At 39.2% G+C, this 20361-nt stretch overlaps 1 protein-coding gene across 1 annotated transcript in view; it reads right to left on the reverse strand.

The window, feature by feature from the left end:
- The window catches only part of LOC126177095 (T-cell immunomodulatory protein), a 425282-nt gene that overhangs the window by 69645 nt on the left and 335276 nt on the right, over positions 1-20361 (reverse strand). Inside the window, exon 5 of the mRNA XM_049924349.1 lies at positions 4270-4469. Within this exon, the coding sequence (XP_049780306.1) occupies positions 4270-4469 (200 nt within the window). The remainder of the gene's footprint in view (positions 1-4269; positions 4470-20361) is intronic.

The following is a 20361-nucleotide window of genomic DNA, read 5'->3' on the forward strand; positions in this document are numbered from 1 at the left end:
GCCAGTCCAACGAATGGCATCATTACGCATTGCCGCAAAAGTCAAAAGTGCATCAGAGCCCCAGTATGGTGAAAGTTATGGCGATTCTCGTGTATGACTGTGATGGTGTTATCCTAAGGCATTACGTTCCTCCACGGCAGACCGTCAATGCAAGTTATGGCGATTCTCGTGTATGACTGTGATGGTGTTATCCTAAGGCATTACGTTCCTCCACGGCAGACCATCAATGCACAGTATTACTGTTCATTTTTGGAGCACCACCTGCAACCAGCTTTGTGAAAGAAGCGGCAACACTTTCTGCACAACCCATCCATCATTTTGCATGACAACGCGCGGACGCATATAGCACAAGCTGTGGCTACTCTGTTCAGTCGATGGGACTGGGAAGTACTGTACCATCCACCACACTCCCCGGCCTTAAGTCCTTGTGACTTTGATTTTATTCCGCAGATGAAGGAACCACTTCATGGCATTCGCTTCAGAACTGTTCCAGAGATTCGACAGGCAGTAGACCGCTCCATTCACACCATCAACAGAACAGGCTCTGCTAATGGTATACTACATCTTCCACATCACTGGCAATGGGTTCTACACAACGCTGGTGACTACTTTGAAGGGCAGTAACAGGTGCAAACATGTAACTCTTTTGTATTGGTTGTGAATAAATAGTTTCCACTATTTAAGTTCCAACCCTCGTACTTTGACCTCCTTTAAGAATTTATTTCATTTAGTTATTCCTAAAATCACAGTGACGTCTCCTTGACGTGACTTATTATTTTGCTAATCAGATGCCTAGTCAGCATTTTTACCTCAATAATTATAATAATTTTTGTGCAACATATTCCCTTTTCAATATGATTGGCTCATTTCAAGTAATGCATCAGTAATCTTACAAATGTAGCTCAGTTTTGTAAAGTATGCATTGTGCTCTTTTAACAGTTTATTACACTGTGAATCAACATTTCTTTTGATATGGATTTGCTGAATTGGAACCTTCAACCATCTCTTCACTTACTTGTTATTTTTTTTATTTTGATTTCTCAATCCACATTAAGGTTGTCAGGGCCTACTCTGTACTGACATAACATTCTTTTTTTCCTTTTTTCTTTCCTCCTGCACATCTTGTAATATAACAGGATTGAGTTCTGAATGAATATCCTAAAATTTTACACAAAAGACTCTAAACATACTCTTTTTATTTCTTTGATAAGTAGCTGCATGGGAATGGATTGTCAAAAGACACTATTATTTGATGATGCAGGCATGCTCTATGAACAGTGCAAAGAAATAGTGCAGGCAAGAAGGTAATAATAATTGCCAGCAGAGAGTAGCAGCTGAACCAGACAGAATTAATCTCGGAAGAGAAATTTTAAACTGTATGCAGAAAAGAGATGGGGTCACAAAATTTTTATAAAGGAAAGATGCTGGTTTGTTCTAGAAAAAAATGGGCTTTAGAAATGGCTGAAAACATTGTGTGTGAACAGAAAAACAATTGAAAATCTTACAAAAATGTGGAAATTGTATCCCAGGTTTATTTTATTTACTTAATTGTGAAAATATTACTAAGTTATATTTCTAGTCACTAATAAATGTTCAATGATGTCAACTAATTTTTATTTTTATACAGACCTGACTAGTAATTAATGTATTGGAGAAAGAAACTGAAATAATACATTTTTGTACGCCTGAAAATTTTGAAACAATTTTGATTACAATGCACTTTGAGTGTGTGGGTGTTGGAGAAAACAATTCCTTTATTCCCACATACATTTAGCAATAACTGAACACTACACACATGAATGAATTGTGTAGACATGAACGGCATGGAATAACTAACTAAAGCTAAGTCAAAGAATAACTATATCACTGCATGTAAATTAACACTTCACTGAATGTTTATGAAGCACTGTACACTTGTAGGGATCGATTGTCAGAAATAGGCCACTACATGACTCCCCCCTTTAATGCTAATGATACCGCAGATTAAATTTCACACGCCGTCCAGCTCTTGTAACTACTTCTTTCTTGAAACCGGGTGGTGCGTCACATGTGCCAGTGCTTGTGTCAGGGAGTGGTGTAGTAGTCCTCGACGTCGGTCTTGGTGTTGTAGTGACTGGTGTTCGCTGAGCGTTGTGGTGTTCATGGGGTACAGGAACACATCTTGTAGCTTCTCCTGTCTTCTCTGGTTTGTGTTCAGTGGTAGCTGTGGTGTCTGTTACGTAGAAATGCAGGGTTGATACGGTCCACTGCAACTGTGGTGGGTGTACCGTTAATCATTATGCGGCAAGTATTGGTATCCCTACTGACTACCAGATATGGTCCGTCATATAGTGGCTGCAGTGGTTTACGCACAGTATCATTGCGTAAGGCGTTGAGTTGGCGATAGTCACCACAGGGGTGCCATCCATTCTTCTTTTTAGGCACGATGTGAATTGGGGATGCCCAACTGCTACTAGAAACTCTGCAGATACCTTGTGACAGCATGCTGCGAAATTCCTGCTTTACCACTTTTAGCTTTTCGGCCGTTAAACGTCTAGGCCGAGCATGAGTTGGCGGCCCTGGCGTGGTCAAAATGTGGTGGACGGTTGTATGCTTGACTGGTGGGAGAGTAGGCAATTGCTGTGTGATCTCGGGGTATCCTTTCAGTAATTGTATATATGGTGTGTCGCCTGTGACTGTGCGTACCTCTAGGTGGTCAACTCTGCCAGTTGTGATTGTAGGGAGACTAGCGTCACTGTGGGCGAACTTTCTTGTTGCAGTGTTAATGTTGAGACACTTGATGTGGGATACATTTCAGTTAACCTGTCGGCCATTTGTGCCAGTGCATTTAAATCGCCTGCACATACCATGAACGTTGCAGAACTTCGTTAAATTGTATTTCATACATCACACACAAATAGAGATAGCGTTGATTTGGGGTTACCATCTAAATGCAAAAGGCTAGGGTTGAGACAAACTGGATAAGAGTATTACCAAGTTATATTAACACAGGTTTTCCTAGCTGTCACACTATGCAACAACTAGAACTGTTACAAATTTATCACATTTTCAGAGGTGGAACGTGTCAGTTTAATTTATGTTTTCCTTACAAAATTCTTCTGTTGAGTAGAAGGAGTTGTCATCCAGATATTCTTTTAATTTGTTTTTAAATGTTGGTTGGCTATCTGTGTGACTTTTAATGCTTTTTGGCAACTGAGCAAAGATTTTTGTGGCAGCATTATTCACCCCCTTTGAGAGCCACAGTCACATTTAATCCAGAATAGTGAAGGCCGTCCTTTCTTCTACTTTTGGAGCTATGCACTTCGGTATTATTTTTTAATTGGGATGGGTTCTTAATGGTAAATTTCATAAGCAAATATATGTATTGCAAAAGTACTGTGAATATCCTGAGTTCCTTAAATAAATGTCTGCATGGTGATCTTCGGTGGGCTCCAGCTATTATTCTGATTACATGCTAAAGCGTGATGTATACTTTTTCTCTTAATGACGAATTACCCCAAAATATGATCCCATATGAAAGCAGTGAGTGAAAATAGGCATAGTAGGCTAATTTACTGATATGTTTATCACCAAAATTTGCAATAACCCTAAAAGCATACATAGCTGAACCTAACCATTTCAGCAGATCATAAATGTGTTTCTTCCGATTCAATTTATTTTCAATGCACACACCCACAAATTTGGAATATTCTGCTTTGGCAACAGTTTGTTCTAACTCTATGTTTATCAATGGTGTTAAGCCATTTACTCTACAGAATTGTATGTACTGTGCTTTCTCAAAATTTAGTGAGAGTCCATTTGCAGAGAACCACTTAACATTCTGAAAGACATTATTTACAACTTACTCAGCTTATTCCTGTTTGATTACTATACTTGTCATTGCTATACTTGTATCGTCAGAAAAAAGGAGTATCTGTGCACATTCAAGAATATAGAGTGGTAAGTCATTAATATAGTGTAAGAACATATATTAAGAACAATAAGGGGTCCAAGATTGAACCCTGTGGGACACCATTCTTGATACCTCCCCTGTTAGAGGACTGTGCTGATTTTTGTAGGCTATCTGTACTCTTAATTTTAACCTTCTCCATTCTTCCAGTTAAATGAAGTCAAAGTCAAAAACAAAAAGTATATTGCAGTTACTTTTATTCCAGTTGGTTTCTGCAAAAACGTAGCATGTTCTGTGGCTCAACATACAGAACCATAAAAGAATCACTCATTTTCTTTTTCTTTGATACTGATTTTCAAAATGAAATCTGGAGTACTTACTATTCATTTTTAAGGATGCTGTCCTCCTCTTAAGCTGCTCATATTGTTCTGCAACTGTCTCAGCTGGCTCCATTTCTTCCCAAAGCTCTCTGCAATGCTTTAACCAAATTTCTGACAAGTTGCACACTACCAACCATTTCCAAGTACGTGGGCCAAACAGCAGAATTGCTCCTGTGTTCAGAACCACTGCCAGCAGGCACCTAGAGTAGAAAAATATTTGTGATAAGAAGCAAATAAACTAGTGTCATTATTAGCAATACTGTGTCCCTTAAAGATGAATTCAGTTCATTACTTATGAGTTAGTTGTTTCATACAGTAAATTCACATATTTCTCAAGCCTAGACAAAAGTGACACCATCTAAAGATAGCAGTTATCCATTTACGAGTCATAGAGCACATATCAATACAACCACAATCAAAATAATTAAAGTTAATCATTAACTCTCTTTTCAAACTTTTAGTTCTCAATAATTAGACTACATGAAAAACATTCAGTAAATAAGGGGAAGACCTACCATAAAACAGTGGAAAACTGTTTTTAAATGTAATCTCTTTTCACTGATGCACATATTATAGTGTAAATGTCATTTTTTGTTCTTGTAGGAAAAGGGATCACTGCAAGATCCTATAAAATACTCTTCAACAAAAGCAATTCAATCCCCAATTTCTGATCCCCAGTCAAACATATGAAATTATAAAATGTAAATAATAGTGAAACATGGTGAGTCTACTGGGCCATACAGCAACTGATACCCAAGTTCATATAGTTTGGCCACTTTTGCATAGTCCTGCAGAGTTTATTCCTTTACCCTTTTGCAAGTTATTTTTGAATGTTTTAACTGAATTTCTTCATATACTGAACAAAGGTTACATAATTCTGTATGTCAGTATCATTGCCTTACCTTTCATAAAAAGCCTAAGTCATTACTTCTCTCATAAATGTGTTGTAATTAACAAGCACCACTTGTACATACATATTTCATAATATTATCTTCATTTGTTTTCTAGAGAATATTTTTCATTATATTTTTATTTTTTATGGCTCACTATTTTCTTCATTTTCTTTTTCATGTTCGTTTGTTCTCCTAGCCCTCTTACCCGTATTTCTCTTTCTCCCTACTTCTTGATTATACTTTTCATTCTCATGCCTCTTAATCCAGTTTTACTTCTCATTCTGCCCTCATCATCTCTGGACTGACACTGGCAAAATGCTTACTAAGGCACTATCTTTGACATTTGATCTTCTCCATCTCCTCCTCTCTGTACCTGTCCCCTTTCATATTTGTATTTACTTGTTCTCAAAAGAGGAGGGTCCTCTTAATAAAGTCTGAATGACTGGCCATTCCTCTTAACCTTCTTCATCCTATCAATCTTTTCCCAGGGATGAACAATCAGTTCTGAAAGCTACGACAGTGTCAAATACTTTGACATATGCCTATCAGCAGTACTGACACTTTGCTTCCTAAAGGTAAGTACTGGTGACAATTCTGTCTCATCATCTTACAGAAGATACAATGCTTCCTCCAGTATTACTGAAGATAAGAAAACTAACATTTTTTCCTAATTTGTATCAGTAGCATATGCACCATTAATCACAATAATAACATAAATGCTAATTACACCAAGTACAGCTAGAAACAGGTGAAGTGGTATGCTAGAGACAACAACTGAATTTAATATTTATCAAATTATGTACTTACAGCAGAGGTTAATAATTACCAAGGAGATGACACAATAAAGTAATGTATGATGAACAATTCCTCCCACTTAGCAAGAGAGACAAGAAACAGATTTCAGATTATATGACCGGTCAGCATAAAATTTCATCTCCAGCACTAATAATACTGAGTAACGATGGACAAGTTCAAGAGCACTGTACAATATGTTTTAGACAGGTATATGTTAAGCAAAGTTGTGAGGGATGGAAAAGATCCGCCATTGTTTGCAGCTATGTTCAAAAACTACTGTAAAAGCAAAGACAGCTTTACCGCAAATTTAAACATAGGCAAAGCCTCACAGACAAACACAATCCAAACAAAGCCAAAATTAGCATAAGGAGAGCCATGTGTAAAGCATTCAACAAATTTTAAAGTTAAAATTCTGTCTACTGACATGGTGCTTTTTGCAGACGATTCTAGTGTTACAATAAATCCTATTAGAGAGAAAGTAACAGAAGAGTTAGTAAATAATATTTTTCAAAGAATCAGCAAGTGGTTCTCTGAAAATGGACTCTCCTTAAATTTTGAAAAAAAGGCAAAAACACTACATTCAGTTCTGTACAATAGTCATAACAACAGTCATGTGAATATTAATAAAATCTTGAACTAGAAGAAGCATATTACTGTGCTTCTCAAACAATTAAGTTCAGCTATTTTTTTTTTTCTCTTTGTATAATTGCTAATCTTGGAAAAAATCATATCAGCCTCCTGACATATTTTGAATATTTCCACTCAATAATGTCATACAGAATAATTTTCTGGTGTAATTCATCACTTAGAAAGAAAGTACTGACTGCACAAAAGCAAGCAGTAAGAATAATTGGCAGTGTTCAAACCATGGACGTCATGTAGGTATCTCTTCAAGGAGCTGGGCATTTTAACTGCGCCATTACAATACACATATTTCCTAATTAAATCCATTGTAAATAATTCATCACAATTTGAGAAGAACAGTGATGTACACATCTATAACACTAGAGGGGAAAACAACCTTTATTGCCCATTATTAAAGCATTTAGTGGCCCAGAAAAAGAGTTCAATATGCAGCAACAAAAATTTTTGATCATTTGCCCAGTAATATAAAACGTCTGACAGGTAGTGAAGCAAGTATTAGAGCTAATTTAAATCATTCCTCCAGGACAACTCCTTCTATTCCATAAATTTCTACTTAAGAACTGGCAGTTAGTATAAAAGAAAATAAAATAAAATTAAGTGTAGTTGCATGAGGTAGGATTAAAAATAATAATGTGCTCATTAATGTTAACACTAATCATGCATACATATCCAGTCAATTGACTCATTCCACATCATTTCAATCAAAGAATCATTCAAATGATCTATGGAACATGTAATTAACTAACAGAAAATCCTAAGAATGTTTGGTCTCAAGTTAAATCAGTAAATGGATGAAAGTCGCCTGTCCAGACACTTTGTGGCAATAATGGCAGTGAAATGGAGGATGACAGAGAAAAGGCTGAAATACTAAATGTCTTTTTGCAATACTGTTTCAGAGAGGAAGATCACACTATACTGTCAATTTTAAATCATAGAACAAACTACAAAATAGTTGATACTGACATAAGTGACCATGGGGTAGAGAAGCAACTGAAATTGCTCAATGGAGGAAAGGTCACAGGATCTGACAGAATACCAGTACAATTCTATGTAGAGTATGTGAAAGAAATAGCCTTCTTCTAGCAGCAGTGTTCCATACATCTTTAGAAGAGTGAAGTATTCCTGATGATTGGAGAAAAAAAATACAGGTCAGTGCCATTTTCGAGAACGGTCATTGAACAGACACACAAAACTATAGGCCTGTATTCCTGATATCAGTTGCGTGTTTGCATATTATGACATTTTTGGAGGTCAAAAATCTCCTCGGTAGGAATCAATGTGGTTCCAAAAACAACGATGTTGTGAAACCCAGCTCACTCTGTTCATCCACGAGACCCTGAGGGATGCAATGTTCCTTGACTTCCAGAAGGCATTTGATACAGTTCTTCATTGCCACCTGATGAAGAAAATGTGAAAAGTTTCTAGCAAACAGAACATAGTATGCCATTCTGAATGGAGAGAAGTCTTCAGACATAAAAGTAACTTCGGGCATGACCCAGGGGAGTGTTACAGGACCACTATTTTCATAATATAAATAAATGACCTGGCAGATAATGTCATGGGACTTTTCACGGATGAAGCTGTTGTATACGGAGAAGTTGTCATGTTAACAAACTGGAACGAAATGCAGGAAGCCCTGCAGATGATCGATGCTTGGTGTAGGGAGTAATAATTGACCCTCAATGTAAATAAATGTAAAATATTTCGAATACATGATTAGAAAGTCCATTTACTGTACGATTACACAACAATCACTGGAAATAGGTAATTCTGTAAAATGCTTAGGTGTACACATATGGAGCGATTTGAAATGGGACAACCACATAAAATTAATCAAAAGTAAGGCACATGCCAGACTGAGATTCGTGGAAGAATCCTCAGAAAATGTAGTCCATCAGCAAAGGATGTAACTTACAAACCCCTTGTGTGACCAATGCTTGAATATTGTTTGTCAGTATGAGATCCGCATCAGACAGGTCTGATAGAGAAAATACAAAAAAGAGTGATAAATTTTGTTACAGGTTCATTTACTAATCACAAAACCATCACAGAAATGATAAACCAACTCCAATAGCAGACACTGCAAGAGATGTGTTCTGCATCATGATGTGGTTTATTGTTAAAGTTCTGAGAGTGTACTTTCCTAGAAGAGTCACAAATATATTCCTTCCTCCTATGTCTATCTTGCAAAATGACCATCAAAATAAAATTAGAGAGACTCAAGCCCACATGGAGGCTTCCTGGAACTTATTCCTCCTGCAAACTATTCGTGATTGGAACAGCAGAGAGAGTAAGTGATGGTGGTACACAAAATACCCTTTACCACACATCGCAAGGTGACTTGCAGAGTATAGATGTAGATATAGAAATGACTTTCATCAATGTTTCATGTTTTACAAAAGAAAAAGACAATACTGTATCAACTGTGGTTGGACAGCAGGGCAGAACAAGTTGTAATATACACTGAAGAGCCAAAGAAACTGGTAGGCCTGACTAATATTGTAAAGGGCCTGAGCACACAGAAGTGCCACAACATGGCATGGCATGGACTCGACTAATGTCTGAAGTAGTGCTGCAGGGAATTGACACCATGAATCCTGCAGGGCTGTCCATAAATCCATTAAGAGAACGAGGGGGTGAAGATCTTTTCTGAACACCATGTTGCAAAGCATCCCAGGCATGCTCAATATGTTCATGTCTGGGGAGTTTGGTGAACAGCAGAAGTGTTTAAACTCAGAAGAATGTTCCTGGAGCCACTCTGTAGCATTCTGGGTGTGTGGGGTGTTGCATTGTCCTGCTGGAATTGCCCAAGTCCATCAGTATGCACAATGGATATGAATGGATGCAGGGGTCAGACAGGATGCTTATGTACCTGTCACCAGTCAGAGTACTATCTAGACATATCAGGGGACCCATATCACTCAAACTGCACACGCCCCACACCATTTCAGAGCCTCCACCAGCTTGAACAGTCCCCTGCTGACATGCAGGGTCCATGGATTCATGAGGTTGTCTCCATACGCTTAAACATCCATCCACTCGATACAATTTTAAACGAGATTTGTCCAAACATGCAACATGTTTCCAGTCATCAACAGTCCAATGTCAGTGTTGACAGGCCCACGCAAGACATAAAGTTTTGTGGCAAGCATTCATCAAGGGTACACAAGTGGGCCTTTGGCCCCAAAAGCCCATATCAATGATGTTTCGTTGAATGGTTCACACGCTGACATTTGTTGATAGCCCAGCATTGAAATCTGCAGCAATTTGCAGAAGGGTTGCACTTCTGTCACACTGAACGATTCCCTTCAGCTGTTATTGGTCCTATTCTTGTAGGATCTTTTTTGAGCCACAGCAGTAGGAGATTTGATGTTTTGCCAGATTCCTGATATTCACGGTATACTTGAGAAATGGTCATATGGGAAAATCCCCACTTCATTACTACCTCGGAGATGCCGTTTCCTATCGCTTATGCAACGACTATAACACCCCTCTGAAACTCACTGAAATCTTGATAATCTGCCATTGTAGCAGCAGTAACCAATATAACAACTGTGTCAGACACTTGTTGTCTTATAAAGGGCATTCAAAAAGAAACGAGCTGGAGTCTGGAATGCGCACACTGGTGACAGGAGGGTAATATCGTGGCTTGTGTAACAAGGTGTAGTTCAGACAAGAACGTGGAATTTCTCAGCTCGGTTGCTGGATGGCACACGTGCATGTCACGTGACTATACAGAGCTAGCAGCAGCATGCATCAATCATCCAATGGTGCCAGTCGCATTGCAAACAGTGACATGGAGGCATCAAAATATGAGCAAAAGGTGTTTTTCATTTTCTGACAGCAGAAGGAGTAGGAGGAACAGACATTCATCAATGAATATCACAAGTGTACGGTGAATACTGCATGTTCCTTGCAAGGATCAAGGCATGGCACAAGCGCTTCAGCAAAGGACGGGTCTCGTTAACCAATGATGCACAGTCTGGAGCACCACAATGCATTACCGAAGACATTGTCCAGCTGCTGGATGCACTCATTACCCAGGACCACCGAGTGACAGTGAAAGTCATAGCCGCTGTGGTCAGATTGAGTGTCAAAAGTGTTCACACCATCATGAAGTAATGACTGCAGATGCACAAGGTGTTTGCCCAATGGGTGCCCCACAGACCACACCAGGAAGCATGTCCGAGGGCCCATTGCCTTGCCCATCTGCAGCACTATGCTCGGGAAGGGAATGCATTCCTGGCATGATGGTGGCTGGAGATAGGTCATGGTGTCATCACTTCAAACCATAATCAAAACGACAAAGTCTCCAGTGGAAGTATCCAGAGTCACCACCACAAAAAAAGCCAAAGCCATCCAAACGAGTGCAGGATAGGTTATGCTGATGTTCTTCTTTGAGCAAGATGGCCTCTTCCTGATTCATTTCCTGCAGCACGGGACAATAGTGAATTCCCAGCATTACTTGAAAACCTCGACCACCCTTCACCAAGTGATCAAATCAAAATGACCAGCCAATCTCATCTAGAGGGTCATTCTGCCTCATACGGCCAGCACAGTCACAGCACTCATGCAGAAATTCAAATGGGAGATTCTCAGCCACTCTCCATACAGTCCGGACCTCTCTCCCTGTGATTACGCTATTTTTGGTCCCCATAAAAAGGCTCTGAGGGGCAAACAATTCACCTCGGATGACGACCTCCAGCTGTACGTGCGGAACTGGTTAACATCGCAGCCCTAGGAATTTTATGAGACAGCCATTCACCACCTTGTGTTACAGTGGGACACATGTTTCAACAGCTAGGGCCAATACCTCAAACATACAGGTACTGGTTTCTGTGATTATGCCTCCAGCTCGTATCTTTTTTAACGCCCAATATTTACAGATGTTGCCAGCCACAGTGTCATATTCTGCCTGTTTACATATTTCTATATTTGAATATGCATGTCTATACCAGTTTCTTTGGCGCTTCAGTGTATTACACCTCCCATGGCTATGACATAACTCTTTCCATTTAGTTTTGTGGTTTTATGTAACATTTTCATCTGATTTTTTTCTCCTCACATATCCTAATTCATTAAGTGCTTACTTGAGCATTTTTATCTCTGCTACCATCTCACTTTCAGTTGTCATGAAACAAATGAAAAGAGGCAGAGACAGAAGCTTGGGGGGGGGGGGGAGGGGGGGACACTCATCTCACAAGACATGATGTCAATTTGATGTCACATGCAACATTGACATGGCTAGTGCCATTTTCATTTTGCCATACTGTTTTGTATAACAACTTGCAGTATGCCGCTTTCCACGCAATGGTGCACTGAAAATGTATCACAAACATTCACCCATATCATTAAATGTCAGTTAATAAAGCACCAATGATATAAGCTTTCAAGAGATACTACGATAACTGAGACATGAGACAAAAATCACCTCCTAAGCGCTAGTGTAATAATGGATAATGTCATAGTTTTGAAGTTGAAGTATGTAGGTTTGCATCCCGCTACATGCTAATATTTTCTTCTTTTTTTTCCATGTCAATGATATTAATACATTCTGGGACTTTCTTATGAATGTAATACAAGTATGTACTGAAACAGTAAATCTTATTTAACATTTCTGTCTAATCAGAGAACAGCAGACGAAATAAATATTTTGCTGTTTATTTCTGAATATGTGTTGGTTTGTGAGAGTGTGGTTAGGCAGGAACCTAAGAGGACAGCTTTAAATGCTGCAAATGGAACAAGAAGCAATAAGATTCATATTATTTCTTCAGTGACAAGATGACTGATAACATTCATGTTCTTTCTTGTCATAAATATTTCACGAGTAACATTCAACTCACACGACTTCCTGAAAACCATGACACTTTCTGTTGGTATATTTATGCTGCTAAGACATGTGTGAGCTGTTACCCACACAAGAGATACCCCCACTGAACACTAATGAAAGTTGATAGCCACAAGTTTGCTTCTGTTAGGAGAAGCAACAGCAAAAATTATGTGAGATATGGCAACTGTGACAGGACTGAACTTTGAATCTTTGGATATAACATCAATTTGAAATAATAACAACTATAATTTATTTATCTGAAATCTCATCTATATTATTTACTTTTTTACCTTTATGACTTTAACAATAAATGACAAGAGTATGTAAAAATTTACAAAAAAGGAAGACCATGACATAAAAAAAAGACAACCAGCACAGGAAAAAATATGCCGGCTGTCCAGTTTTATTTACTATAATGACAGCACCAAGTAAAATGTAGTTCTACTGCATGAATTACTGGATAGTATTTATTCTTGTTGAATGAATGCATATGGCTAGGTAACACATTTCAGGAAATGGCAGATGCAGTGATAAATAAGAAAACATTGTTATAAGTGAACACATATGCAATTGTAAACATTATTTAAATGACATCTCTTTTATGTGTGTTGATAATTATAAGATTATTATTTTGTGTGTTTCAATTAAGATAATATACAATAGTGAAATTTGTTCCTTTGTTGTGCAAACTGAACAAAACTAAGCTGTGTCAATTCCAGTGAGCAAAAGTTTGAGTTAACTGAATACAAGGGTTGCCCAGAAAGTGATGCACCACGTTTTTCTTCCCCCCTCTTTGCCTAAAACAATGCTATGGATAGGAAACATTGTGTATGTATTATTTGGAGTCTCCTGAGTGAGTGTGCCACGTTTCTGTCACTTCTGACAGATAGTGTAACTGCAGGACAGTTTCAAGACAGCATCTGCAGTTGATGTACATTACAAACAATGTGCCTTCATTGAATTTATCACTGCAGACAATAAAACTGTGGGGAATACTCACAAATGCTTGTGCCAAGTCTATGGAGCATCTTCTGTCAACAGGAGTACAGTTAGTCACTGGGCACAGATGGTGAGGTCATCACAAGACGGTTTGGCGCCTCTCCAAGATTTGCAGTGGTCAGGGAGATTGTCCACAGCTGTCACACCTGACATGTTGTAGTGAGCTGATGTTGTCATTCATGAGGACAGACACATTATGACTCGAGAAGACATTTTGAGGGTGATGGGGAGGTGATTCACACAGTGTGGTGCATTACTTTCTGGGCAACAATGACAAAAATCTTAGCACCCCTAGGAGTATTAGCTGCAAAAGTAAATACTATGACTGCTCCACAGAAAGATTTATCTACAAGAGCCCATATGCGATCATTCTGTGTTTTCTGTGGGTGACCAGGAATAATTAATGAATTCTAATACAAACTTGGTAATTCCTGGCAGGTTAAAGCTGTGTGCTGGACTGGGACTCAAACCTGAGACCCGTGCATTTTGTGGGAAAGTGCTCCACCCAGAGAAGTATCCACATATGCCCTCATTACTTTTCCTCACAACAACACTTCTGCCAGTACCTCATCTCCTACCTTCTAAACTTCTCCTGCATGCCTTATAAGACTAGGATATTGTGCAGATATAGCTTAGCCACAGCCTGTGGGATTGTTCCTAGAAGAACTTTCATTCTGCAGTGGAATGTGGACTGATCTGAAACTTTCCAGCAGATTAAAACTTTTTGCCAGGCCAGGAATTGGATATGAAATGTACAATGGCGGCAGTAGAGTTGTCCAGCTGGTTCTCTAAATTTTCTCAATAGTGTTTCATAAAAAGAACATTATCTTACCTCCAGGGATTCCATTTGAGTTCGCGAAGCATCTCCTTAATACTCACATGCTGATCAAACCTACTGGTAACAAATTTAGCAGCATGCAGCCGAATTGCTTCAATTTCTTCCTTTAATCCAACCTAATAGGAATCCCAAACACCCTAGCCATACTCAAGAATCAGTCACACAAGTGTTCTACACACAGTCTCTTTCACAGATGAGATACACTTTCCAAAAATTCACCCAATGAACTGAAATCGATCATTCATCTTCCCTACTACCGTCCTTATATGCTCATTGCATTTCATATCAGACTGCAACATTACGCCTAGATATTTAATTGGCATGAGTGTGTCAAGAACCACATCAATAATACAATATTTTATCATTACAGCATTGGTTTTCCTACTCATCTGCATTAACTTACATTTTTCCACATTTAAATGCTCCCTGGAAATCTAGAAATATGACTGTGTCTGTTGCCCTTCATCCATGGTTCACAGGACATTATGTGAAAAAAGGACAAGCTGAGTTTCACACATGCAGTGCTTTCTAAATCCACGATGATTTGTGAACAGATGCTTTTCTGTCTTAAGGACATTCAAGATACTTGAATTTATAATGCGTTCAAGAATTCTGCAGCAAACTCATGTTAACGATATTGATCTGTAATTTTGTGGGTCCGTACTTTTACCCTTTTCTCCAGTCACTTAGGAGTTCGTGCTGGGTGAGAGATTTGTGATGAATGCAGGCTAAGTAAGGAACCAATGTCAAAGAGTATTCTCTGTGAAACAGAACTGTTGTTACATCTGAACTTGGTGACTTACTTGTTTTGAGTTCTTCAGTTGCCTCTCTATGACAGGGATGCCTATGACTTGTCCTCTGAACAGGAGTTTGAGTGACAGTCAAATGACGGTACATCTGCATAATTCTCTTGAAGGGATGATTTCTTAAATGTTGTTGTCGTTCTGGTCTTCAGTCCTGAGACTGGTTTGATGCAGCTCTCCATACTACTCTATCCTGTGCGAGCTTCTTCATCTCCCAGTACCTACTGCAGCCTACATCCTTCTGAATCTGCTTAGTGTATTCATCTCTTGGTCTCCCTCTACGATTTTTACCCACCACGCTGCCCTCCAATACTAAATTGGTGATCCCTTGATGCCTCAGAACATGCCCTACCAACCGATCCCTTCTTCTAGTCAAGTTGTGCCACAAGATCGTCTTCTCCCCAATTCTAATCAATACCTCCTCATTAATTATGTGATCCACCCATCTAATCTTCAGCATTCTTCTGTAGCACCACATTTCGAAAGCTTCTATTCTCTTCTTGTCTAAGCTATTTATCGTTCACGTTTCACTTCCATACATGGCTACACTCCATACAAATACTTTCAGAAACGACTTCCTGACATTTAAATCTATACTCGATGTTAACAAATTTTTCTTCTTCAGAAACGCTTTCCTTGCCATTGCCAGTGTACATTTTATATCCTCTCTACTTCGAATATCATCAGTTATCTTGCTCCCCAAATATCAAAACTCCTTTACTACTTTAAGTGTCTCATTTCCTAATCTAATTCCCTCAGCGCTTGGGGCCGTAGATATGCTGCAAGACCTATCGTAAAATTTTTAATATAAATAGTAATGGATATTAGATTATTTTTGTACAAGTTCATTCTTGTATTTAAAATGTTTATTAAAAGCAGTTTTTCACTGGTTTACTGTTTTATTTAATAAGAAGTCCTTGTTTCCTGAGACTAGTATGACCTGCACCGCCCCCCCTCCCCACCCCCAGTTCAGATCCTGGGTACGCCCTTGCTGCTAATCTTTGCTAAGGCAACAATGAAACAATCAATTTTTGACAATATACTGTAACTGTATAAATAAAAAACCTACTCATCAAGTGGTGGCAGAACACACACTTAAAAGAAGGTTAAAATTAGGCAAGCTTTTCGAGCCAGTGACTACTTCTTCAGGCAGAAGTGTTGTAGGGGAAGGAAGAGTGGTGAAGAAAAATGACTGGAGAATTCTAGGAAAAGTGGTAGATTTTGGTAAAGTCACCCAGGATCGCAGATTAGAGGAGACTTACCAGGCAGGATGAGAAGGAAAGACTGATTGTTGAGGACTGCATTGGACAAGATTGAGAGCTTCAAGTTGAAAGACAGGATAATATGCAAAACAGGGATTATTGCTAAAACATCATGTATGAGTTAATAAGAGTGAAAAGTGAAAAGCTAAGTGCATTGTGTGTAATGTAAAACATAGTGAAGAAAGGAATAGTTACAGTGAAGAAATGCTTAGATGGAAGAAATTAACGTACATTAAGGCCAGATGGGTGGTGAGAACCAAGGACATGTTGTAGCGCTATTTCCTACCTGAGCAGTTCTGAGAAATTGGTGTCTGGGGGAAGAACCCAGATGGTGCATGTGGTGAAACAGGCACCCAAGGTCACGATTGTCATGTTGTAGAGCATACTCTGCAACAGAATATTGTGTATTGACATTATATACCCACTACCTATGCCCATTCATCTTAACTGATAATTTGGTGGTAGTCATGCCGATGTAAAAGGCCAACATAGTTTACATAACAGCTGGTATAAAACATGCGTCATTTCACAGGTAACTCTCTCTTTGATAGTACATGTTTTCCCAGTTACAGGGCTGGTATCAGGGCTGGTATTAGGCAGTGGTTGGAGGGTGCATAGGGCAAGTCATGCAGTGGGAATGGTCGCAGGGGTAGGAGCCACAGGGTAGGCAGATGGTTGCAGGAGGAATATAGTGTCTGATAAGAATATTGTGGAGACTGGGAGGGTAATGAAAAGCTATTCTAGGAGTGGTGGGCAAAATCTCAGACAGAATGTATCTCATTTCATGGCATGCTTTTAGGAAGTCATGGCCTTGTCGAAGTAGCAGATTAATACATTCCAGACTAGGATAATACTGAGTGACCAGCGGTGTGCTCTGAAGTTGATTTTTGGAGGGATCAGTAGTACCAGGATTGCATATGAAGGCCCTGGAAATCTACTTTTCAATTAGGCTGGTGGGGTAATTATGTCCAGTGAAGGCTGGAGTGAGAATGGTGGTGTATTGCTGTAAAGAGTCTGCATCTGAACAAATAAGTTTGCCTCAAATGCCAAGGCTGTATGGGAGGGAACATTTAACATGGAAAGGATGGCAACTGTCAGAATGTAAGTGCTATTGTTTGTTAGCAGGCTTAATGTGGACAGAAGAGTGTAGCCGGCCTTCGGTGAGGACGAGATCAACATCAAGGAAAGTGGCACAGGATTTAGAAGAGGATCATGTGAAATTTAACTGGCAGAAGGTATTCAGAGATTCCAGGAATTTTGACAGGTCAGTCTCACCGTGAGTCCATATGGTAAAGATGTCATTGATGTATCTAAACCAGACCAAGTTCTGAAGACTTATGGGTTCCAGGAAAGCCGTCTCCAAGTAACTCATGAAAAAGTTGGTGTAGGAAGGAGCCATCCTGGTTCCCATGGCCGAACTCCTGACCTGTTTGTATGTCTGCCCCTCAAAGGTTGTCGGCCATGGTGGTCGAGCAGTTCTAGGTGCTACAGTCTGCAACAACACGACCGCTACGGTCACAGGTTCGAATCTTGCCTCGGGCATGGATGTATGTGATGTCCTGAGGTTAGTTAGGTTTAAGTAGTTCTACGTTCTAGGGGACTGATGACCTCAGAAGTTAAGTCCCATAGTGCTCAGAGCCACTTGAACTATTTTCAAAGCTTAAGTAGTTGTTGGTAAGTGTAAAGTTGATTAAGATGAGTAGGAAGGATGTCACAGGTCTCAAGTAAGGTGGGCACTGATTGAGGAACTGTTCAGCAGCATGGGGGATCTCATCCGGTGCAATTTCCAACAATCACTCTTTCCTTCTCATCCTGTCTGGCAAGTCTCCCCTGACCTGCAGCTCAGGGTGACTTTTCTGAAATGTACCATTTTTCCTAGACCTCTCCAGTCCTTTTCCTTCACCCCTCTTCCTTCCCCTTCAACCCTTCTGCCTGAAGAAGGAGCCACTGGCTCTGAAAGCTTTCCTAATTACAACATCCTTTTAGGTGTGTTTTCTGCCACCGCTTGGTGACTACATTTTTTATCTGTCCAGTTACATTATGTCGTCAAGTTTTTGCTAAGTGATATACACGGTCCAGTTAAATTAATGTGACCATTGCCTGTGTTCGACATCAACAAGCAATAGCCACTCACAGATGGCAGTTGCAGCACTAAGCACTAATGCGGAAACAGAGTAATTTATATGATGTCCAAAAGTGCATTATCATTGGCTTTTGGGCCAAGGGTGGAAGCAATGCTGAAAAGGGTAAGTTTATAAACTGTTTGCATGCTGTCTTGGTTAAAGTATACCATGCATGGCAAAATGCACTATCCAAAACCAGCATGGAGACAACTGTGGTGTTCCATGAGCCATAGATGAAAGGGGTGAATAATTACTGTGGGGGTGTGTACAGGCAAATGGATGAGCAACTGTCGAGTAACTGACCACCCAAATAAACAAAAGGACTACCAACAGTGTCACATCAATGACCATTAAGGAAATGTTGCTGTGTATGGGCCTTCGCAGTAAGAGCCTGGTTCATACACCAAAGTCAACAGCAATCGAGGCTGGAATTTGCATGCCAATACTGCAACTTGTAACGTGCCGGGACATATCCTTGGATTAGTGCCACTTAAAGTTCATGTCACAACCGGATGTACCGGTGTTGAAACATTTCGTCACCCAGTAGATAGTGCGCAGTGTTCTCGACCTACCTTGCTTTGCTTATTCAATATTGTCTTCCCGGTAGCTGCGTCCGTCTCACATAAAACACACTGAAATTAAGAAGCCAGAATCCTAGATTAAGTTTTCCAAAATCAAAAGTCAAGACCGTACTCATTGTTGGACATTTATGACAACCACAGTGCGATGTATTTGTTATCACTCACACATACAATATTCATGTGACCAGGCCACTTACACTTAATCGTCACATTAGGTAGGTCAAAAACTTCCAGTCTTTAACAATGTTCACAATTACACTTTTCTGATACCGACCGGAAAAATTAACTGACTTGCCGCACTTTTGCTCCATAAGAATCTGACCGAGAACTACCTGAGAACTGCACCAGCTCGGACCTTATATAGACGAGCGCTTGAATCATTGACTATTTCTGTTAATATATTATAGTTTATAATTTCCCAGGGTTAAAATGATCCTTTCTAACTGGTTTTGAAGTTAACTATTGGGTTTTATTATTTAAATAAGATGGGTGAGCTGTATCAATTTAAATACGCGGAACTAACTGATGCATCCGCTGTGGGAATTCCCGACTTATAACCATGGCAGCCCTCTTGAACAATAATTTTTACATATTCAGATTTACTTAATTCTTAATTAATGCACTTACAAAGTTGAGACTGGAGTTATTTTACGTACAAAAATAAAGGTAGCAAAAGTATCGAAACATATCTCGAAATTATTTGGTAGTTTGGTCACAATTGGCACTGAAAGTCACACAGGCTACAGATTTTAAGTCTTAATATCTATTTAACTAGTAGACTTTAGGTTAATTTAAACACTTTGCTGGAATCAGTAAAATTTAGGCTTTCTTTTGGATGCAGTCTTATAGCTGAATTTGATCTATTAGCTCATTCGAATTTTACTTAATATGTATCGCACAATATACATCATTGTTCATAACTTTTAATAGGATGCATTTCCAATCAAATTAATTAGCTCATTACTTTCAGAATGGACATTAGAATATACTGAAATAATATATTTTACTAGGGAAATTTTATTTAAACTATTTCTGAATTCTGTACTACGAGGCTGAAGGCCACAAAATCTGTAGTCTGAATCTGAGTAGTGAAAATGAAAAAAAAAATAAATAAATAAATAAATAAAAGTTCATTGCTTAATTAAGTTACTGAAGGAGTGTAAAACCAAAACAGGATAGCAGTGGGCAACCCTGCTTCGTTACAAACTGGACATCCATTGAATGGTGACAGGTGGCAATTACTGCAACTTGACATCCACTGAATGGTGACAGGTGGCCTTTTCAGGTGAATCAGTTTTTATACTCCACTGGACAGATGGCTTT

This window comes from Schistocerca cancellata, chromosome 3 (genome assembly GCF_023864275.1).
Source record: "Schistocerca cancellata isolate TAMUIC-IGC-003103 chromosome 3, iqSchCanc2.1, whole genome shotgun sequence".
In the NCBI taxonomy this organism is placed as follows: domain Eukaryota; kingdom Metazoa; phylum Arthropoda; class Insecta; order Orthoptera; family Acrididae; genus Schistocerca; species Schistocerca cancellata.